Source organism: Carassius carassius, chromosome 24 (assembly GCF_963082965.1).
Source record: "Carassius carassius chromosome 24, fCarCar2.1, whole genome shotgun sequence".
NCBI classification, from domain to species: domain Eukaryota; kingdom Metazoa; phylum Chordata; class Actinopteri; order Cypriniformes; family Cyprinidae; genus Carassius; species Carassius carassius.
In genome coordinates this window covers 10580794-10605268 of record NC_081778.1, presented here as the reverse complement: position 1 = coordinate 10605268, position 24475 = coordinate 10580794, and the positions used below count along the sequence as shown (strand labels likewise).

Sequence of the window (24475 nt, the reverse complement as noted above, 5' to 3'; positions counted from 1 at the left end):
TCTATACATGAGAGAGGGATGGAAAAACTTCCCCCTCCTCTAAAACCTAAACGCCGAGCTCACGTTTGACAGGAAGGTTTACAAACATTTATTTCCGCAAAGAATTTGCCATTTTTCTTCATGATTTAAGTCTGGTTGTCTTGTGACGTTTCTTCTCACCAATGCTATATTACTCACTCTGTATTGCGATAGTCATAAAACTTAATGAATAGGTGCGCCCCCTTGCCTCACCGCTGCCGTGCAGTTCGTTGTATTCCTACGCACGAATCCTAATTTCTGCATACTCCCTAAATTATCTCTCATTTCGGTCGTTCAGCTCGCAACCATCTTTAACAGTACTGAATTTTATATCTGTAAGTCACTTTTGGGTACAGAAACCGCGTTTGGTTCCATTACTATAAAGATCCAGTGGCTCAGGATCTAGTTTTTCAGAAGGCGGTTGGATATGGTGTGGGTATGAGTTTTTATAATGGCTCACGCACATATGGAGTGACGCCATCTTTCCCAGTGTGCTGCTGCGCGAGCGCGGAGTGTTCGCGCACACGTTCACTCTCAGCGGGAGCTGCCGCGCGCTGCGGGTCGGTCTCTCAGATTATCTCCACGGATTTTCGCTATTCGTGTTTAAATACAGCGAAACGAAAAGGGAATATACAGCGTTTGCCACAGGTAAGTGTTTTCTCCGACAGAATATGTGGTTCCTTATCGTTTAGAATGTAATGAGGGAACGTCTTTCTGCAGCTGTGGGGAAAGAGGAGGCGAAACAGCCAGTGTACATAATACTGCAAAATCACGACCAAATTACATTAACATTTACTCATATAAACTCAGATTTATTCGGTTATAATACTATAAGCGTTTTAATGACTCGGATAAGGTTTATTTAAAGCTCAGAGTTGAGACATTCTGTGTCTTTGCTGCTAGCTTGGTTAGCATTTTAGGACTGGAAAAGTGTTTTGTGGAGACCATGTGAAATCCTCCCCTAACTCCTTACTGCATCTCAGACTCCATTTACGGTAATAATTACCTCCTCTGTGAATTTTCTCTGTAAAATTCAACAACTAAAGTTGGTTAACGTTAGTCTGACCGCAATCTCAAACCCGTGTTTAAGTTGGTTGTGCGGTTGAAAGTTAGTCTGTGGTTAACATATCATAAACTAGCTGTCTTTCAGTTAACGTTACCTTCTAAGCTGTTTGCGTATTACTGAACCAGAGATGTTTTTTTTTAAAGCTTTTTTTGTGACTAACTAAAATCTTGAGGATATTAAGTTTGGTGTACATTTTCAGTTCAGATGCGAGGCCATCTGTATCATCTGGAGTCCTAAATATTTATGATATTAATAAAGTCATGCGCTAATAAAATAACGTTACTCTAAATACTACCCATATTAAAGTCTCCATAAGAAAGAAACAAAGGCATTTAAAGCGTCTGGCCGTTGAGAGGAAGTCGAGGAGGAGCTCGAGTGAAATCTGACTCTGGAGCTCGTGCAGAAGAGGGGGGGTCATCGGCTCGGGCTCGATGCGCGCACACGGGCTTTGCGGACGGGCGCATACCCTACCCATACACCACCCCCTACTAGCTCTTCTTAACAATACACCCAACTGACTTGAGCTTTACTACGATAATCAGTGAGTGAAATTATTACATTCTCAAATGACGTTAATGCAGTCTGCCTTACGTTCTGTAAAAGTATGGATTCATAATTTTTTTTTTTTTTTTGCCCAGTATATGATACCATAGCCCTGTAACACAACTGGCAGTAGATTTGTTAATGATTCACATGTCTTAAAAAGAAAGCCAAACACATGTGCCTTTTCCTCCACCTCTGCCATGGAGTCTAACTAAAGGCAGTATGCATATCTTCCTCACTTCATTGCCAAATGTCAATGACATAATACCTTGTGTGAGTGTATATGTAGGTGTGTGTGTGTGTGTGTATATATATATATATATATATATATACACACACACACACACACACCTACACACACAAGATATTATGTATGTGCTTTGGTAGTTTTTGAGAAATGAACAACATTTCTGCTGCTTGTTCAATTTATTTAAAATGAGCTAAAGCAACAATTGCTTAACATTTGATCAATTTCAATGTGATAAGATGATTATTTAAAATTATAGTTTACGTCATTCATTTGTGGTGGGACTATATGAATCATTTTACATTAACTGAAACTGCATGGGTGGATTTTTAGTTCCCAGCATGCTTTGCATAAGACTCAATTGGGAGCGAAAATATAAATTTATGCATCGATTTAAAGGCAGAGCCTTTTTAACAATTAATATTCAATTATGCTGGACATTTAAAATTTATTTTAAGTTCTGTACTTGTTTACATTTTTTATTTTATGTAAGTGGATTTTACTTCCATGTGAAATTTACTTATTGTTTCAATTACAAAAGTTATATTAATTTGTAGGGATGCACCGGTTGACCGGCCATAAATCGGAACCGGCCGGTTTCTGATAAAAAAAACGCGATCGCAATCGGACGGTTTTTGGTCTTTTTTTCCGGCCGATTTTTCCAGAAGTGCGCATGCGTGCACAGACTACATTATAATGGTTCACTATGTCATTTGTGTGGAAGTATTTCGAAATCTGTGTGCAGAACACTGGCAGCCGATCAGCACTGGAAATGCAGAGCTTCATGTCTGAGGCACAGATAGCAGGAAGCGATCAGCCGTTGTACTGGCGCACAAATAAGAGTCCCTTTTCTGTGCACACTAAAGCTGTACCAGTCCGCGCCCTGAACACGAGTAGACCGTGTGTGAAGAGATGTTCAGATCAACTTCTCGCGTGTTGGATTAGAAACGAAACGGGCTAAACTGTGGCAAAACTGAAAGGCTTTTTTTTTTTTTGTAAAGTAGAACTTGCATACACATTTGAAAACCCAGAAGTAAACGTCAGTTCTGCATTAGGATGATTATTTTTATTTTACCTTGAAATTACATAGACTTAATTTGATTTAAAAATCACCTGTTGTAAACTCAAAAAAGTGTTTCATTCATCCAATCAAATTTTTTTAGAGTAATGATTCACATCTATATTTTTTGACTTGAGACAATAAATCATTTATTTTTCATTGGCTCAAGTAAAAAAATATAGATGTGAATCATTACCCTAATTATTTTTTTTTATTGGATGAATGAAATACGTTTTGCATCTTTGTTTTATTCGCACCAACATTATTTGATTTTAACATTTTGGAATAATGTATTTATATAGCATAGTTTTATTTAGTCTGACTGGTAAAGACCTTTTTTTTATTTAAAAGCAAATTTTAAAACTAAAAACAAATACTGAATGCTGATTAAGAAACATCTTATTGAATGTGTGTTGATCGTGTTGTTTGGATTGTAGAACTATGCAGTTATTGCATTTAATTTCACATGGTTACAGTTAATCTTTTAATTTAAGGCCAGTTCTCTGTAGTTTCAACACAATTCAAAAACAAAAGCTAAATGCTGATGTCTGTAACATCTATGTTTGTATTGAATGTAGGCTACTTACTGTGCAGTTACTGCTGTTAATTTCAGATGGTTGCAGTTATTGTTTTCAATAGCCAAAAGCCAGTTTGGCCTATTAAATACTAGAGCCCGACCGATATGGATTTTTGGGGGCCGATGCCGATATTAACTCGAAAAAAGCCGATTTATAAGCCGATATTTTGATTTTAAAAATAATCTGGATATTAGACCCATTTCCTATAATCTGCACTTACACAACATTCAATAGCAAAATATCTGCCTGTTCTATGTATGTGGGCTGTATAAACCATTTTCCAGAATGGACTATGTTAAAAAAAAGCCTTAGATTACAGTCTCAATGACTAAACAATTGCACATCAAAAGTATATATTTTTTAATGATCAAAAAACAGTCTGGTTTTAAACATTTAACACTTTTACTTTCTTCCAGTTGAAGCTGGTTTTAACAGTCTGTGTGTTTACTGTAAATTAATTATAATACTAAAGTTAAAGTATTTGCAGAAGTAGTCCCACACTTTGCTGCTACAGCATTCACCTTTTTCAGCCATCTGTAGGCAGAAAGAGAGACGGAGAAAGAATAAGCATGTGTATTAATAATATCACCATGTATCATTACTCATGTCATCATTAGAATTATAATAATAATAAACTGGGATCTCCTATAAGGCAAAAATGACAAATATATATTTTTTTATTTATTTGTCAAGCAATAGGTATTACCTACTTATATTTAACAATATTATTTCAACATTTTCCTGTTATGTCTGTAAAGCTGCTTTGAAACAATATGTAAAAAAAAAAAGCGCTTGTTCAGCTCACATTTATTTACATGTCCCCTCTGGTTTAATCATTTCTGACGCACCTACTGTAGTTACTGTAACTACACTATATTTGCTCTCACAGACACATTCACAACAGACCCGTATATATTCTCCTCTTCTCTTTGTGCAGTCTGAATCAAAACATCGTCTTGCCTACTATTACCGGAAGATTACGGAATCAATTCGAAGTTGAATGGTTAACGTTAGTGTCATGAACACACCGCTGTCAATTTTGAGAAGAACCACCTTCAAACAAGTTAATAGCAAGCATTTAAGGGGCCTGCTAAAAAGGAAGCTATTAGCGTTAGAGTAACGTAACCAGCCTGAATTCACCAAATTGTTCTCTGGACCTGAGGGTAGCATCTTCTTCCTTGCTTCTCTCTTAATTCTCATCAGCAGGACTAGCGCTATCGCTCGCTTCTTCTTACAACGGGACAGATACATGTTTGCTGCTGACCGGAAGGAGGAGGAACAGACTATGAAAGAGCTCCCGCTAAACATTTTTAAAACTCAGCCTATGCCATAGCGCAGCGCAAATCGCGTTGTATCTGAAGGGCAACGCTGAACCCAGCGGCAAGCGCCGTGCATACCGCGTCGTGTGTGAAAGGCCCATTACGCGGTCATTATGTGAGAAACACACCGCAATAGAATAAGAATAAGTTAAATGCTAACGTTATAGTTTGACCTCCTATTAACGTTCGCGCTCTTCCACTGATAAACATGCTATTAGCTTTGTGGCTAATCTAATACAGCAATGCATTAGCTGCTGTAAGTGATGTTACAGAATATTTAGAAGTGATAATGATAGGACCGTTAGCTAGAACTACCACACAGTTTTTATATACAGGGTATGAACTAAATCTACAATCATTTCACATGACGAACGACAGACTCACCGTCTGACTTGTTACATCTCCGTGGCTTGGCTGACCGCTTTCTTCTGTAGTGGACTTCTGGCGCTGTTGTTAACTCTGGAGCTGCAGAGCTCCCTCTGGTTGGCACACTATGCAACACTCATAACATGAGTGAAGCATGAGACTCTGTTTCTCATGTTTCATCGGCCGTTATAAATGCCGATGCCGATTTAAATGCAATTAGCTTATATCGGCCGATAATATCGGCCAGCCGATATATCGGTCGGGCTCTATTAAATACCAAATAAACATCTTGTTTATGCACACTTTCCTTCTTTCTTGTTTGTTGCTTAAAGATAATTAAAATAAAATCGAAATCGGCCAGTTTGCTTGTAAAAAAAAATCGGTATCGGAATCGGCCATGAAAAATCATGATCCTGCATCTCTATTAATTTGAACCTATCAGAGTTAATTAAATGCTTGTAGTAGTTGTCAAACATCTCCACACATTCAGTTTTGACAGTTGTGGGTATTATCAAGAACTTTTAGAAAATTGTTGTTGTTGTTTTCCTGATTGGTGTATGAAACCTAATTTTCCTTTATTTATGGTCTAACACGCATGTTCTCCCGCTGTTCACTTTTGAGTCTTCATGCCCAAACTCTCAAAATCTGGGATAGTCTGGGGCATCTGGGGGTGTCTTATAGTATGGCCGCTGGATCATATTAGACTTGGATGATCAATTTCAAAACGTTTGAAAATCAAGTCGCGTAAAGCTTGGTTTCAGTTTATGATGCTAATAATTATCTCCAACCGGGAGAGGTCGCTAGTTTTGAGCCGCTTCCAGTATAAATTTCAGCTTAGTAGGACGTGCACTCTAATGTAAACATTCACTAACATTAGCAAAAAATTACCATGAAAACAATATTTTCCAGTCAAGATGGTAAACAGATGATCTTTTTACCAAGTTCAAGGGGATACCCATATGTTCTGCTCTAAATGGATGCGTCTGAGGTAGTCATTTCGGTTGTACAGAGTGGCTTCAGTATGTTTTTGGATCTGGGTGAGCTATATGAAGTCAGAATACACTGAACCAAGCTGTATTTGGTGTGTGCTGCACAGACTCTTGCTGTTTGAACTGCTTGATCTCTCATCACAATTGACACATTTGGAGTAGATGTGTAGTGTGGGATGTTCCTGGGAGCTAGCAACTAAGATCTTTTGAACTACTACAAACATTAGGCAGATCTCTGAAACCGAACTTGTGTGCTGAAATCACTATCTAAGCTGCATGCCCTTGGTCACAACAGGCACTTAGCCCAAATATAGGCAATTTACTAACGATTCATTGAACACTTTGCCTATGTCTCAAAAAACGAACAGGATTTTTTTTCACAAAAGGGACAGCCCTATACGAGAGGACACCAAAGTTGCAATATGTAACATTTGTTCTGCAAAAATCTCCAAAATTGTGGATTTTTTTGCACAATTTTTTTAAAAAACTATTTTATTTGATGGAACATAAAACTTGAAGAATAATTATTATTTATATTTATTGTAAAAAAAATTTATGTTTTGTTATGTAACTGTTAATAAAAGTTTGATTATTATATTGTGATTTTTCAATTCAGATCCATTAAATCCAAGCAATATATATATATACGTTTTTAACCCTCTGGGGACGGATTGGGCGGTACCGCCCAAAATGGCATACTTTTACAAATGTGTAGTTATCTCAAAAACTATTAATGCTAGAGAGATGCGGTTTTTTTTGCCGTCTTCCTCAGATTCCACTGAAAACAGCGGTATCCAGTTTGTATATTAAACACGCAATACCACTGCGTAAACAGGCCAATGAAAACTATTATGTTAGGCAGATTCAACACGCAACAACCAATGTAAAAACCGCTGGGAGGAATATTTTTCTAACCCAATCAGAGGAAGGTTACCATGATTTATTCTAGCCATTCAGAGGACTCTGTAGCTCTGCTGTAGCCTTGTAAAAGCTGGGCTGGACTATAGTAAAACGACCTCCAGCCAGGTGTAATCAATAACCGATCGGAGAATCAGCATGAGGTGGAGAAAGCAGAAAGCGATCGGAGTGTTACATAGAGCGATCGGAGTATTAGCGAGCACAAAGAGATAAATTCGAGAGAGATATAGCATTATTACAGAATTGTTTTATCAAAATTGCAAGCAGTAAAAGATTTAGGGCAGAACAAGCTCTGGAACAATTACTGGAAAGTGACGAGGGGAAATCTGGAGCAGACAGCTTTTACACAGATGACGAAGTATTTTACCAGGATGGGGAAGATCCATTTGAGGACTGGTATGTAACTTCAAATAACCTCTTTATCATTATAATTTATTATATCATACATCTTGAGTATGTATATGTTTTGGATTTTTAGTCAGATAGCGATTGAGGCATGAAATATTTGTTTTAGTGTACCATACTACTCTTTCCCTGTAAACTCAGTTCAAGAGTGGTGTGCAATTTGTTTCAATAGACTGACTTACTCAACTAAGTAAACTGCTCAGGTCAAGAGAGGTGAAATGTGTTTTTAGTGTACAGTGGAGTTTCATAGGGTTACATGAGTTTATAGGAGTTATTTTTTCTACATTGAATTTTGACACAAAAAAAGCTTCCAGTTTGATTGTGTATTTGCTCTGATGCAGGATGCAGACAGGACAACTCGCCGCACACCCCTACCCATTGTCCCTTGGACCCAGCAAACCCTGCACACAAGCCTGCAGATGTCAGAAAGTACTGTGAGCACTGCAAGGCAAGCAAAGTGTACAACAAGACCTCCTGGCCTTGCTTTGCTCACTGGCATGCCTAGGACTGTTTGTAAAAAAAGTTAATTATTTAATTGTTCTTTACACATTTGATTAAACAATAACACATTTCTGTCAAGCAAAGAGTTTGAAAATTTTTTTTTTTCAAAAACTGTTCTATATTGTGTGTTTTTCAGTAATAAATGACAAAAAAAAAATCTCATTTTCGTTTTTGAAATTCTCTAGTTTATTGTACAATTTTTCACTCATACTTCCTTTATAAACATATTGCATGCATGCTTATGGTAGCTTAGGGTCTTCTGAATCCATCGATACCAAATACATGGTGGTCCATCATCATTACATATGGTTTATAAGCCGAAATGTAAAAATAGAGAAAACAGACCAAAAAGGGCTTAGTCCCAAAAATAAAAAAAACGCCTAGGACTGTTTGTAAATAAACTTAATTATTGAATTGTTCTTTACACATTTGATTGAACATTAACCCATTTCTGTCAAGCAAAGGGTTTGAAAAATATATTTTTGGGTCAAAAACTTTTCACTTTTGTTGTGTGAGGTAGGATTTTCAGTAATAAATGACAAAAATCTCATTTTCGTTTTTGAAATTCTCTAGTTTATTGTACAATTCTTCACTCATACTTCCTTTATAAACATATTGCATGCATGCTTATGGTAGCTTAGGGACTTCTGAATCCATCGATACCAAATACATGGTGGTCCATCATCATTACATATGGTTTATAAGCCGAAATGTAAAAATAGAGAAAACGGACCAAAAAGGGCTTAGTCCCCTAAGGGTTAAAAGAAGCCATTTTCGGCTTCAGTTTCGGTTTTCGGCCAAGTACATCCTAAATTTTCGGTTTCGGCGCAGAATTTTCATTTCGGTGCATCACTATTTATTTTAGTGTTTAGCAGGTTGCATATTCATTCACTGATGGAAGTGTTAAAATAAACATGCACTTTTAAGCGCATGTTTATAAGCATATAAGCGGTAGTTGTCCATTACCACCGCGGTAATGCACCTATCTAATAGAACTCCAGCTAGGAGGGTTGAAGTGACTAATGACATGAATGATGGGTTTAGTCCAGGCTATTGTTTTGTGATGCAGACGTTAGCTTTTCCTAAGAACGCTGAGTCTGAAATTCTATGTATGTGTATCAGATTTGTGTGCGAGGTTCCAAGTCAAATTCTGGCTTTAAGTAATGAGTGCTTATTTGCTGCTCATTGCTAGTAACCTCTCTGTTAGAGATCTATGCGTACTGTACATTATTCTCCACCCCTGTCACCTTTTCTTTTGCAAACTCCACCCATATTCCACCTTAACAAAATTTCTACCAAAACACTGAGATTGATTACAGATGTACAAGTAGGCCAGGCAGTGAGAAACGCATGCATGTGGTTATTAGTGTTGGGTATTTTCATGCCCAAGCAAGTATGTCTGAAATACAGAAACTAGTGGAGTTCAGCAAGAGTAAAATTTCGAAGAGCTCGCCCAGCAGGTTTTCTCTTCATGATTGTATTCACACTGTCCATTCAGATGATTGTATAACTCGGCGATTGAGCTCTGGAAGGGAAAACCGATTGTCTAAATGTATCCAGCATGACCTCATCAATGACCCAGACTAACCTGTAGTTTGTTAGGCCTTATTTCCATGTATCATCGTGACTGACTGTGAGGAGAGGACAGTTTGAATGTAGTTTGTGTCTGGGATTTCTTGGAGGGTGAGGCTCAGTTGGCACCTCATGTTGCGTGCGAGAGAGAGCAGTAATACTGCAGGGGGTTAAGTCCTCTATGCTTGGTGGGTTTATCTCTACAACTGACTCCAGATGTTGTGAACCATAGACCAAGCGACTGGTTAACTGCTGTCAAACTTTTGGCAGCCCCAGCCAGAGTGCCACAGCAGCACTGTTTTGCACATCCCTTCATCAAACACACTTTCCATGCTCTGCATTCACAATACTGACAGCTGCCTCCTACAGGAACTGTTCTTGTTTTTGGCAAATATATATAACATAATAGCTGACCGTGTCATTTTTGGTACTTTTCCACTGCATGGTACTTGGGCTGGATCAGATTATTAGATTATTAGAATATTCGTTCGGTGGGTTGGCATTCGATTTTTAATTTTGAGATTTGAATAATCTTTTTTACACCTGGCATCCCCCTAAAATGCCATTTTATCAAACAGCCAATTACACAGCTTTGCTACATTCAATATAAAAATGAAAAAAAAAAAATGTCTGAGACCTTTTGGTCTGTGGAGGAAACATTTGCACTTATTGATATACCATATCGTCACCTTTTTTCACCTCAAGAGTTGTCTTTTATTTTTTGTTATTGAAGTAAATAAGAAAGCAGCGAAGCTACGACCACGCTACTGAGGAATGTAGTTAAACTAGTAGCTTCGCTGCTTGTAGCGACGCTACTGCCCAACACTGCTTTTTGCCGGTTTCAAGTGACCCGCGTCTGTTTGAGTAGCGCACTGCCACCTACCGGTGAACTTCGAAACTGCAGCGCATCAAATACCGAATTGAGCAAAATTATGATATTGTACCGTTTGAAATATAATATATACCGGTATTTTTGCAGTACCGATATACCGCGCATCCCTATTGCCCATATAGCTGTTTATATCACACTGGCGTTACCAAAGCAATGACTGACGCATTTTTATTGCATTCCAAAGAGCTTTGTTATCAGCACCACAGTGGAAAATGAAACCGTATTGGTGCTGACTGGCTTGAAGTGCCACTTCTGGCTCACGCTGTTCTGTAGTTCATTAAAAGTTGATTAATTCTGAACATGTTGCTAGTTCATATTGCACCAAAATGCGACACTGCACTCCCTTGGATCCACAGCAACACACACACACACACACCATGTGTGAAGTCGATTGGATGAACAATTCTTGACAATGAAAATGCAAACACACAGAGATTCCTGCCTTCATTAAAGAAAAGAATATTTTCAGGCCATCCGAAGCTTCGAATATTTGGTGTTGATTACTACCGAAGCTTCGAAGCTCAAAAAATGGTATTCGCACCAGCCCTACATGGTACGGTTTAGTACATTTAACTTTTGGGGGTTTTTCCACTGGGTACAGTACCTGGTACATTTTTTTTTTAGTACCACCTTGAACCATACTGTTACGAAAACGTGACGTGTAAACTCTACTGATCACGGATTGGCCGGACAGAATAGTCATTCTTGATGCAAACACAACAGAACCGCTAGATTTAAATCAGCACAGCCCGCGAAGCATTGAACACAACTGTTTTGAATGAGCGGACCTTTTTTAACACCCAAAAAGTGGCTGTTTCGTTGTCGAGAAAATACAGACATTCCTCTCGTTGATGGCAGAGGAGTGGATCTAGCAAGAGCTTGATGGTGTGACATGGAATGAAAACATTTTTCAGGAGTTGCTGCAGTAGAGGCGGCGCAACTGCATTAAGGAGTCAGCCTTATCATCGGTGCACAAGATGGGATGACGATGTACTGTAAGATTTATTGAATTTTTCTGTTTTTGTTAGCCTATCCAGTTGACGCTACTAGATGCGGCGCTGCTGCTGTTGATTTACAAATAATGGGGGGGGGAGAACATCAATGTGAAGAAGATCTTGTTTTCGTCAAAACTGAAACCAAGCCGTTCACACGGAATGAATATTTTGTGTGTTTTCTAGAGGGACATCTACTGTTGCACTTGAGTCTCGCTCAAGAGAACCACATGTTTAGAAAGCCATGTAAAATGAATGCAAGTTCTGATCTGGTCTACAACATGCCCTAGATATTCTTTGAAAGTGTTTTGATTCTTTATTGTTAATTCACACTTTACATTAGGCCTTCATTAGTTAACATTAGTTAATTTATTAGTTAACACAAACTGCCAATAAAAAAAATTCTTCTGAACATTCATTAATCTTGGGTATTCCAATATTTAATAACACGTTAAAATCTAAAGTTGCAACTGTATTTAATGAGCTATCATGAACTAAAACTTGATTGTTAATGGTTAACTAATGAGGTCTTATTTTAATGGTCTTATTGGTCTTTATAGTTCTTTTGCACTTTAATCCGTGTAAAACTTAACTTTTATATATTTTTCTGTATTGCTTTATTGTATTTAAATGTTCAGTTATTTTTGTTATAAGTTATTTAATCTATTATACTTTATTATGACCTAAACTAAATCCCAATATCGTGATAATACTGTATATCGTGATAAAAGCATGAGCAATTAATCGCAACAGGAAATTTGATCCCTAGTCCATAATAGACGGTGTGCAACACCTCACACATCTGTATTTTAGTCTAGTCTTTCCATAATTGACCTCAGCTCCTGAACTTGAAAAGGCTGCTTTCGAAAGCTAAATCCTGACAAAAGTGCAATGCCTGAGAGCCCAATGAACTGGAAAAGTTATTTTTCTTTGAATAATTGCCAGGAGCTTGCTCTGTCATAAAGCTAAACCTCCTGTGGTGCTGTTCAACATGGACTAACACCTGTTTCACACATACTCCGTCTACAGTGTGTATGCGTTGCAAATTTTTTTACGCATCCATGTTAATGGATTCCAGCGTTCACACTGCACGCGGTTGTGGTCCGTCAGTGCGTTCTGGAGTGGTGCGTCTGCAGCAGTGCAGCGATTGTTTAAGTACAGAGTCTATTTTTGCTGTGCTGCAGGTGCTGAATTAAAGTGACAGCGCATTGTTTGCAGTAAAAATGACGGCGGTGGGCGTGTACGTTCGTTATCTGGCTCTGCTGCACAAATTTTCCCCCGGCCTTTATTTAAGACTGACCTTTATTTGTCCGTGTTGACCACGCCCCCGGCCACTATAAGAGGCCCGGCGTTTATTTGACTACCGGTTTTTACTTGAGGAATTACGGTATGCACTTTTATGGAAGCAGAAAAACAAAGTTCATTAAGACCCGTGGGATTGCTTGATATAAAGATTTAAATGCAGAAGGCACGAGAGTCGACCGTTTCTGTCAGTGGTGTTTTAATTTTAAATATTTGCAATATCCTAACAAGAAAGGTAGGCTAATTGTTGTTTAAATGTTTTGCCGCTTGCTTGAGCAGCTTATTATACAAACCTAGAAGTCAAATGCTTTCAAGTCAAAATGTTTATATTTATGGAATTTAAACAATGATTACGAAAATGTTTTACTGTTCTAAGTCACAATGCTGAAAAAATTTTTTTTTTACATGATTTAAAATAATCAAAATAATAAACAAATGTTGTGTTTGTGGACTTAACAGCTGCGGATCAGTAGCAGACTGCAAATGATTCCTGTGTGAAAGCACAATGAGTTCGTGCTGCTTCTGCACCACATATGTAACACACACGGACTGCATTCGCACTGCAGATGGAGTATGTGTGAAACAGGCGTAACCGCTCCAGAGCAGGAACAGCAAAATGTTGACAATGGCTAGCCGAAACGTTCTACTAAGTGACCTTTCAACATGTTGCACTATGTTTCTGTTTTGTAAGAGCTGTTTGACTGAGAGGAACAGTATGTTTTGCTAACCAACACAATAGTGAGACATGGGCAGCCAGTTTTGGTCTCAAGGCTACATGTAAATGTTGGACGTCTTGGAGAGGGGTTGCATTCTTCCTGCTGACTTGGAGAAGGATGTTGTACGTCTGAATAAAGGAGGTGGGCTTGAGGCTTCTGTCATGGTAATTTTTGAGAAGGCCTCACAAAAGGAAAGAAGACCAGGGCCCCCTCGACTGAGACAATGTGTTAAGAACCCTCATGGCTTGGAGGAGGAGATTGAGGTTGGATGTTTGGAGTGACACTAATAGTTCAAGCTTTATTGTCATGCTTGTGATGGAGTGACTTTATAAAATGCAGAAGCAAAAAATAAAATCCCCCCGAGGAATACATCATTTTGTGAGGCCTGATATATCAGTTTTTCCTGGCTCAAAAGGAAACCGAGGTGGTCCCATCCTGATCATGTGCACACAATGTACTAGGGATGTCCAACAGTGATCGAGTACTCGACCGCGACAGCGATGATCGATCACGTAAACGATGATCGAAATTATTATTATTATTTTTTTTTTGATTGGTTATGGCAGCACGTTGGGCGGCGCCCTGATCTCTGATTGGTTAGCTTCCCACTTGATGCCTCAAAAGACATAAGACGACAGATAATCATGGCCTCAAAGTCACGTAGTGATGGCTGGCTTCCCTTTGAGAAGAACAATGAAAATACAGTTCAGGGTAAGCTGTGTAGCACCAAGCTGTCACACAAATCTACAACAAATACAATGCGCTATCATCTAAAATGTGTACATAAAATATCTGGCGATAACAGAGCGGCAACTCAGAAGAGCATTGCATCACTTGCCGTAAGACCTAAATGCAACGCAGGCACAACCGAGAAGACGACAAAGCTATTCGCTGAAAATGTTGTGAAATATTTGCTGCCCATTAGTTTCAGGGACAGAGAATGTTTACTTGTCCAGTGGTATCTGGCTGTTCCTGCAACATCTGTTCCAGCGGAGCGAATTTATTCCACTAAATGTGAACAGGCTGCGCACTCGGCTCTCATCTGAGCACGTAGACTGCCTTATCTTTTTGAAAAAACATTAGAATTTTTCACCGGTCGTGGTAAATATAATATCCATTTTTTAAAAATAATTATTATTTTAGTTTTGAGTTTTAGCCATAGTTAAAATATCTAGGCTATTTGGTCTCTGTTTTATACCTTATAATAGTTGTTTGGTTAAACTTGGTGAACTTTTTTCTTTATCTTTTAAAAACTACGTTTCACCCCTGGATCAGCTGCTAAAGTTATACTGGAAGACAATGTTTTGTTTAAAAAAATGCAGTTGAATAAAGTAGCAAAAAAAGAAAAAGTATCTTTGTGTGTTAATTTTTAAATCACAGACAAATAATGAAATGGTCTTTATAAAATAAAAATGCACTGGATATATTTGTAGCCTAATTACATTAAACATATTCGTAGAGAACAAAATTATTTGTTTGTCATAGTTTTTATCTTAAATATATATTTAAATCTTATTCAATTATTTAGCAATAATCAGTGATTTCCATGCTGTTAAATAATATTTTGATTGATAAGAGTGCAAATTGAATACAAAATATTAATTAAATATTAGAATACATAAAAAAATAACGATAGTGACACTAATGTGAATTTATTGTACTTTCGTGTTTGTAAAGCACAATCCGAGTTACACTTTCGGTCAAGTTCACATCTGCATCGGCACATTTTTTTCAGATAAAAGTTGCAAGAGCTAGTCTACGTCTGATTAATTAACATGAACAATTATGCTGCAATCGCTGCATATCAGCGATTCGTTTCATGCTCATATAAGCAATGCCCGATAATGATATTGCTCTTAAATGTTTTATTTTTCTATTATTATTGTTATTATTTTATTATTGATGTTAATGCAGCCGAGCTTTTTTTCCGTCATATTTGTGGGCATAATGCAATTCATATGGCTTCGAAAACGCCCAGGTGGTTTATGGAAAATAAAACTTAACTTAAAAATAAAACTTAATTACAACCATTACACTTAATAACGTAGATGAAAATATAGCACAAATCTGCCATACATTTATAATGAGAACTTTATAGGAATCTATAGTAAAATCTGTCCTTGCCCATCTTTCAGCGCGCTGTCATGAAAACGCGTCAGAGGGAGCTGGCGCGTGCGCTCTCTCTCTCTCTCTCTCTCTCTCTCTCTCTCTCTCTCTCTGTCTAACGCATAACTTAGCATCCTATTGTGCTGATACAAGTTGTAATGTTAAGTCTGATATGCATCTCAGTTATCTGATTTATCATAGGATGTGTCATAGAATTAGCTTCCGTTTATTGGTATACTCTTCACCTCAGGCAGATATTTCTTGCTCCTTTATTAATAACATTGCTTAACCATAATCATAATCTAACCTGTCCTAATCATGTGTTCATGTTTTCATAGACAGATTTTCATGTCAGATTTATTTATTTTTTTCATTTTCATAACAATCTTCAGATTTTTTTTTCATTATATACATTATGGCCATGCCCCTCCCCCCGACATAAGCCCCACCCCCTATTAATCGATTAATCGTTTTTGAAACCTATCGATGATCGAAATGAGAAATTTCCCAAAATGCCCATCCCTACAATGTACCCACCTTTTAACTGGCTGAAACAAACACTTTTACATGCAACATATTTTAGGTGCTATAATTAAATGATTGAAAATAAATGACAATTCTAATGTTATATTTTACAAAAACAAACCTGTTGAACATGAAATTAAATGAAACATACCAGCTAAAAGGGGCCCTTTTGTATAGGTGAACATATAACATTAGGTTGTTAAACATTTCATGAAACTGAAAATCTTTATCCACTCCTTATGGTCTCCACATTACATTGATCCAATATTCATTTTTCCACTTAATGTGTCTTTCTAGAAAACAATAAAAAATGTTTTCTTATAACCTATTTGTAGTTTTTATACTAGGCTACCAGCTTTGCGTTTCTCATTAAAACTTTTTTTTATTGTTAAGAAAACACCACAAATCTCATTAAAATAACATAAAAACCATATAGGCTACTATTGTAATTGTGTGTTAAATATAGGCCCCTATGAAATTTTCCCCCAAATTCTGTTAATTTTTCTAGAATCCTTTCTAATCGTTAAATTACATTTTACTATCAAAAAGCATGTCTAATTAATTAAAATCATGGAACTTATACAATGTCAGTTTATTAAAAGTTTGACAAAAATGACATGTTTAGGGCTCAATTATTTTATTTTCTTTCACCATATGTTTCATTGATACCAAATTCTGTTGTAGCATGTCTAATTATTTGAATGCATAAAAACAACTTAATTTCTTCATTTATTCTTAAAAAAGCCTTATTAAATGTTTTATTTTTCCTCAAATTCTGTAGTGTGTTAATGAATGGCGTGCACACGCGGGTTTACTACACACATAGTGAAGTGTGTGTGATGCTCGCGGTGATTTCAGCGTCTGCCGTCTCACTAGATGAGGACATAAAAACATGAACAACATCTCCAGAACTGCTCTGGGAGTCTCTCCATGAGCATCTGACTGTTTGATTTGAGCAAAACTAGCATCATATCACATACACAGAACTGTAAATGTATTCATGCAATCCGTCAAAATAAAAGTCTGATTTGATTTGAAGACATTGCACCTCTTACTACTTTTCAGTAGAATGTACACTACGACTAAAATTAAACAAATATTATTTCTTAAGGAATAATCACACAACATTTGTCAAGTTTTCATTTTAATAGTAAATCCCCTGTGTTTGACAAAAAATAAAGTTTGCTTAATTTAACTATTAAAAAGGAGTCGAGAAAATGTAAATGGAATTTGGAAAAAAAATAAAAACGGAATTTAGGAAAAATAAAACTGATTTCTCGGGGCCCTACATGAGGGATCTGCAGATAATATGAGTGGTTGTGTGTATGTGGCACATCCTGCTGGACTCTTTCATCCCAGCTGCAGTCAGGTTAGGAGACAGAGAGCTTTCAGTTTCGAACACTGGGGCTTGTGTGTGCTGCACGCTAGACTTTGTGGAATCTGTTTGTGTGTGAGAGAGACAGACTTGAGTGCTGTGTGAGAAAGTTGGTACCACAAATGTAAAAAATAACCTTTTTTTTTTTCTCTCAGATTAGGAGGCTGTGCTTGGCTGTGAGAGAATCATGGCTACACAATGTAAGTTATTCTACATGCTTCTTTATTAAAATATATATTTGCTAAGTGGAAATTTTGGAAGAGCTAAAATATTTAACATCTTGTTTTAAATACTATTTGATGATCTCTTTTTATAATGTTTCATGTTCAGCTGACTTGATGGAGCTTGATATGGCCATGGAGCCGGATCGCAAGGCTGCAGTCAGCCATTGGCAACAACAGTCTTACCTGGACTCAGGTATCCACTCTGGGGTCACAACCACTGCCCCATCCCTGAGTGGCAAGGGCAACCCAGAGGATGAGGATGTGGATAATCAGGTGCTGTATGAGTGGGAGCAGGGCTTTAACCAGTCCTTCAACCAGGAGCAGGTAGCAGGTATGTGTGCTGATTCTGTTCTTCTGTTTTAAGAATTCATGGAAAGAATATGGAAAATTAGGATTTCATCTTCTTAATGTGGTCAAAATAGTCTGGAATCGAAAATGCACAATTCACTTATTTAAACCTTAAACTGCACACACATAAGACCCAATGCTGAGACAATTGCTTATTGTTCTAGCTTTCTTGTCTTTTGTCTGGGATTAACAATCACTGTATTATATTAATAGACATAACAGACCTTTATAGTCATTTGATTATTTGTGCATAAGACCGTTGCTTGATATAGTACTGTGGTTTCTCTGTAGATATTGATGGTCAATATGCCATGACCAGAGCCCAGAGAGTCCGGGCGGCCATGTTTCCTGAGACTCTAGATGAGGGCATGCAGATACCTTCCACACACTTCGACTCTGCCCACCCCACCAATGTCCAGCGCCTGGCCGAGCCCTCACAGATGCTCAAACACGCCGTGGTCAACCTCATTAACTACCAGGATGATGCAGAGCTGGCCACCCGTGCCATTCCAGAACTCACCAAACTACTGAACGATGAGGATCAGGTTAGAACGGATGGATTGTCAAGAACAGCCAGTGCTGGGACACTGTCAGAGTGAGCTAATGCCTCGATTTTCTTTTTACTTTTTCAATCAGGTGGTGGTAAATAAGGCAGCTGTGATGGTGCACCAGCTCTCAAAGAAGGAGGCCTCTCGTCACGCCATCATGCGATCCCCACAGATGGTATCGGCCATTGTGAGGACCATGCAGAACACTAGTGATGTAGAAACGGCCCGCTGCACCTCTGGCACCCTGCACAATCTTTCCCACCACAGAGAAGGCCTGCTGTCCATCTTCAAATCGGGAGGCATCCCTGCCCTCGTCAAAATGCTTGGGTTGGTACACCTTCAAGCTCTCTATTTTTAAACAGACAAATCTAGACGATCATGCGGATATATATCCTGTGAATCTTTTGAATCAGGGAAGTTGTGTTGTGTTGGAATTCGAGGACTAGCAGGCTGAGTCATTCTTTGACCTGCTCTGTGTGCTTAAGCTTGAATCCCATTTATCTGTAGTTTGGCTCTAATTAATATTGCTGTGGTCTCTTCAGTTCCCCAGTGGACTCCGTGCTGTTTTATGCCATTACGACTCTACACAACCTCCTACTGCACCAGGAAGGAGCCAAGATGGCTGTCCGTTTGGCCGGAGGCCTGCAGAAAATGGTAGCCTTATTAAACAAAACAAACGTCAAATTCCTCGCCATCACGACAGACTGCCTTCAGATTCTGGCATACGGCAATCAGGAGAGCAAAGTAAGAAGCAAAAAATCACAGCAGGGTTATTGGCCAAAATAACATTGGTTTACAAATTGTTTTAATTTTCAAAAATCTTGTCACTCATATCTAACAGTGCAACAAAATAACTGCTATATTTGGAATTTGCATCTTGATGTTTTCATTGGCACTGGATGTCTGACTATTGTAGGGCTGTTTATTCATATAAAATTGATATTTAAAATTATTATGAATAAAAAAGATAAAGCTCCATGTTTCCTGAGCTTATTTGCAGAACTGCAAAATTTGGCTATAATAGTAATTACAATGTATAACCATACTTACTAGTAATAATAATAATTAAATATTTCTTAATTTCTTTTTTAAATGTTAAACAATCCAGCTTTTGTTCTGGTGAAGAAAAAAACAAAAAGCTCAAAGCTCCTTTTGTTGACACCAGCTGATTTCTAAGTGCTTTTCAGTTCAAGTTTGAGAAGATTGTTAGCGCATACAATGTTACAAACTACCCAAACTCAGAACAGATGCAGAGATGGAGTTTGTGTGAAGCAGCAGCATTTACACTGAACTGAAAACACCAGATCATGAGCTTGATCGTAAATGTGAAACATGCAGCTCATATTTAAATCAGTCATTCCGATTTCGACAATTGCACTAAGCTGTAATATTATATTAATAGCTAATTATATAGCCCAACAAAATTACTTGAAGTGATATACAAAGTACTATATTTTAGAGCTGAAACAACTAATCGATTTAATAGATTAAAATCGATTATTAAAATAGTTGTCAACTAATTTAGTCATCGATTAGTTGCTAAATAACTTTTATTTGCCGTAAGCGCCTCATTTCGTGCATATTTCAAATCTGCGGTGACCAAAGTGTGGCAGTAATGAGCCACCGGAGGTTTTACTCAGCCAGTACAGCAGGAGAAGTAGCGAATAGCCAATAGCTGGCCTCGTTTTATGTCACGTGCTTCCCGAACAGCGTCTCTGCCATAGACAGTAAAAGTTCAGCGGGATGAGGAAGTACTTTACTTTGAGCCTTCAAAAAAGAGGAGTAACCTGTAAACTCTGCACTACTGAACTGTTTAAGGGGCCGTTCACATATCGGGTCTTTTTCATGCTCAAGTTCGTTATTTCCAATGTAGGCGCGCGGTATGCGCGCTCATAATGGAAGCGACGCGGTCGCGACGCGCCCGTTTTTCCAGGCGCGTCCGCACTGCATTGAGTTAAAAACATCTAAACTTTTCAGAGAGCCGCAAGCGCAACGCGGGTGCGATTTTTAGAGATGCAAATCCATTTATCCTTTGCTGAAATTTCTGCCTCTTCATGGAGAGAGCACGTCATGGTTGCTTGGCAAAGGCAGACGCGCTTCTGCCCGAGCGCTTTGGAAAGAAGGAGAAAGCGGTGCGCCTAGCGTTTTCCACGCGTTTTTAGGCGCGATATGTGAACGGCCCCTAAGACTTTAATTTGTGCAGATTCTCCAGTACAATGTTGTTTGCAAATGTTTAGTCGTAACAAATGAGTCGTCATTTTAACAGTTAACATTTGAAGCTTTACAAACACGTTCTGTGATCAGTTTTTCGTTTACCAGTTTATAATTCAGTCTTGCAGCCTAATTATGACTGAATGAGAGAGGTAAATGTTTTAATATATTTGAAATGCACTGCTCTTTTTCACACAGCAGTTTTTTGTGTGTCCAATTTTTTTTTCTGGACAACCTTCTGATGGATTTTACTTTAAATTGTGAGTTCCATTCAGGTTTCATGCCATTGGCACTTTATTCGAAGGATTGTTTACAATTTCACAGCATAAGCTATAAAGCTGTTTCCCAGTAAATAATAAAATACAACGCACTGCAATCTTATTCTGTTTCATCCTTCTTCTTCGTGAAAATATGTTCTGAAAGATTCCTTAAGCTTTGTTTGGGATGTTAAACTACTTTAGGAGCTCTAAGGACTGCCATGGTGAAAACATTATTTGAAATCTACTTGTGAAATTTGCTAGAGTATGGGTCAGTGTTTCGATTGCAGAAGAGTTCGACAAAGGATTACTGACACATAATAAAACAACTCCAGGTATATTTTTGATGAGGATATGACAATGCAAAATGGTTAAAATCTCTTAAAAATCTATGCTGAATGATAAAGACCCTTTATTAATAATTTACTTGGGGGAAAAATGGGAAAAACTAAAATATAAGTACATAAACAGATTAATCGATTAATCGTAAAAATAATCGACAGATTAATCGATTATCAAAATAATCGTTAGTTGCAGCCCTACTATATTTACACAATGTCCTTGGTAATTTATTAACAAAGTTACACTGGTTTGAGCTGTGCAGCATGGATTGTAAAATGTTAACTTGGGTAAATGTATAATTTAAAGTATATATGATAATAAATATGTAATTTGCTTTTCAGCTTATCATTCTGGCCAGTGGAGGCCCACAGGCTCTGGTCAACATCATGAGGACGTACACATATGAGAAACTGTTGTGGACCACCAGTCGAGTGCTCAAAGTGCTGTCTGTGTGCTCCAGTAACAAACCTGCCATTGTTGAGGCTGGTGAGTCCATTTGTCTTCGGTTTACTCCAGTATAATGCAATGGAAGGTGGCGGCTGATTTAGGATGGTTTGAACATGGAGGCTTTGTCTTGTTTTCAGGTGGCATGCAAGCACTTGGCCTTCACCTCACGGATCCCAGTCAGCGACTGGTACAAAACTGCTTGTGGACTTTGAGGAATCTCTCAGATGCTGCCACCAAACAGGTACTGATCCGTTTGTCTCTTTCCTTCAGCTCTTTTACGCTGTCTTCTGTTCTTCCTACATGAGCCCTCTCTTTCTGTCTCCCCATTGTTTCCATGGAGAAGACGTCTTTAGCAGAAGTAGATGTGCAGGTAACAGTCATTCCTGCCTTTGTCTGTGTCGGGGATTAGGGGCTGTAGCCAGCTCTGACCCCACACAGGACATCAAATTGTGACAAAAGGTCGATGGAGCATGAACGGGTGCTACATTTGGTTGTAATGCCTGCGCTATATTTACATTTCACGCAGCTGTTGTTGTGGCATCAGAATTCCTGAATTATCAAAGCATTTTTGGAATGATTTTGTGTATTTAACAGTTTACCCACTCATGGTAGGCTTACAACCTCATGTAACGTGTAGTAAAATGTTACGAATGGTTGTGGCTGCTCGTGTGCGGGACAAAAAAAAAATCTGGATCGAGTTTGTCATGGATGCAAATTCTGGGTTGAATAAAGTAGCGCGTCTCAACTCTGGATCCTTCTGTTTTACAGGAGGGCATGGAGGGGCTCTTGGGCACCTTGGTTCAGTTGCTCGGTTCAGACGACATTAACGTGGTGACGTGTGCTGCTGGAATCCTGTCCAACCTCACCTGCAACAATTACAAGAACAAGATGATGGTGTGCCAAGTGGGCGGCATCGAGGCCCTTGTGCGCACTGTTCTTCGTGCTGGAGACAGAGAGGACATCACAGAGCCTGCTATCTGTGCTCTCCGTCACCTCACATCCAGACATCAGGAAGCAGAGATGGCCCAGAATGCAGTGAGGCTGCACTATGGGCTGCCGGTGGTGGTCAAATTGCTCCACCCTCCGTCACATTGGCCTCTCATTAAGGTATGGAAGTGATATGAGATCATCATTTGTGTCTTTTAGTGGCTTTCATTGTGCATCAAGGAAAGGATTTTTTTTCTTAAAGGTTTATTTTATCACTCTATCCTCTCCCAGGCCACCGTTGGGCTTATCCGTAACCTGGCACTGTGCCCCGCCAACCATGCCCCACTCAGAGAGCAGGGTGCCATTCCCCGCCTGGTGCAGCTTCTGGTCAGGGCCCATCAGGACACTCAGAGACGCACCTCCATGGGTGGAACGCAGCAGCAGTTTGTGGTGAGTCATGGTCACGTGAGCGGCCGGCTTTTAAGGCAGCTGAATTCTGAAATGTCATCATTCTGAAATGAAAACTTAATGCCCAATTTATGCTGTAATCTGCTTCTGTATTAGCAAGGGTATTCAGTGATTTTCTTGCAGAATGGATGTGAATGAGGTGTTGGTGTGTTGTGTTCAGGAGGGTGTGCGTATGGAGGAGATCGTGGAGGGCTGCACTGGAGCTCTGCACATTCTAGCTAGAGATATTCACAACAGAATCGTCATCAGAGGACTCAACACTATTCCACTGTTTGTTCAGGTCAGTCGCTGAGAGCTCGCACTATCTGTCATTTCTTTCTAGTTTTTTCTATTTGTCCATCCGTCTGTCGATTTATCTGGCTGAAGAGCTTTTTCATTCATTCTAACATTAGTTCTATCATTGTTCTGTATATTGTTCATTCTGTCTGTCCATTTGTTTGCTTGGTTTGTTCTATTGATCTACCTATCATTCCTTCTATTCTATTGATCATATTTATTGAGCATTCTTTGTTCTATTGTTCCAGTTATCTATCCTTCATTCGGTCTTATTCATTCTGTCTGTTTCACTTGTTAGCTTGTTTGTTTTTTCTATTGTTTGTTACGATATTTCTGCCGCTCTGCTTTTCATTGTCATTTTTTTTTTCGCTGTTGTATTCTATTTATCTTTAGATTGTTCACATTCTTGTTCGTTCAGCCTATCATTCTGAAGTCTTATCTATCACGGTTACATTGTCTGTTTTTTGTGAATTGAGTAAGTTAAAGTGTGGGTGACCCTGGTTTCCTTTCATTTAGCTGGTAGTATATTCACATCTGCTGAACTTCGACCCATTGTAAGTCTGTCTGACGTATCTCTGTCTTCCTCTGCAGTTGCTGTATTCTCCGATCGAGAACATCCAGCGTGTAGCTGCAGGTGTACTGTGTGAGCTGGCTCAGGATAAGGAGGCAGCTGAGGCCATTGAGGCAGAAGGAGCCACCGCTCCTCTCACAGAGCTCCTCCACTCCAGAAACGAGGGTGTAGGTGAGTGTGCGCCCCGTTTTAATAAGCAACACGTGTGCAAGCATAGCTGCCACACAATAATGCAGAAAGACATCAGTTAAATATAATGGCAACACAATCTCACTGACTACCGATGTCACTACAAAGTTTGAAGAAACAAGTTAAACTTCCACTGAATAAACACAGAGGAACAAGCATGAATAAAAACACTATGCA

General features: G+C 38.6%; 1 protein-coding gene across 2 annotated transcripts in view; it reads left to right on the top strand.

Annotated features, from left to right (window-relative positions):
• The first annotated feature begins 495 nt into the window (after positions 1 to 495).
• The window catches only part of LOC132102783 (catenin beta-1-like), a 28162-nt gene continuing 4182 nt past the window's right edge, over positions 496 to 24475 (top strand). Inside the window, exons 1-13 of one of the 2 annotated variants that reach the window (XM_059507430.1) lie at positions 496 to 666; positions 17646 to 17690; positions 17821 to 18045; positions 18354 to 18607; positions 18699 to 18937; positions 19153 to 19354; positions 21762 to 21906; positions 22005 to 22108; positions 22211 to 22237; positions 22636 to 22974; positions 23086 to 23244; positions 23423 to 23542; positions 24130 to 24280. In XM_059507430.1, the coding sequence (XP_059363413.1) occupies positions 17678 to 17690; positions 17821 to 18045; positions 18354 to 18607; positions 18699 to 18937; positions 19153 to 19354; positions 21762 to 21906; positions 22005 to 22108; positions 22211 to 22237; positions 22636 to 22974; positions 23086 to 23244; positions 23423 to 23542; positions 24130 to 24280 (1978 nt within the window). In that variant the 5' untranslated portion in view covers positions 496 to 666; positions 17646 to 17677. The remainder of the gene's footprint in view (positions 667 to 17645; positions 17691 to 17820; positions 18046 to 18353; positions 18608 to 18698; positions 18938 to 19152; positions 19355 to 21761; positions 21907 to 22004; positions 22109 to 22210; positions 22238 to 22635; positions 22975 to 23085; positions 23245 to 23422; positions 23543 to 24129; positions 24281 to 24475) is intronic. The other variant, XM_059507431.1, reaches the window with a different exon arrangement.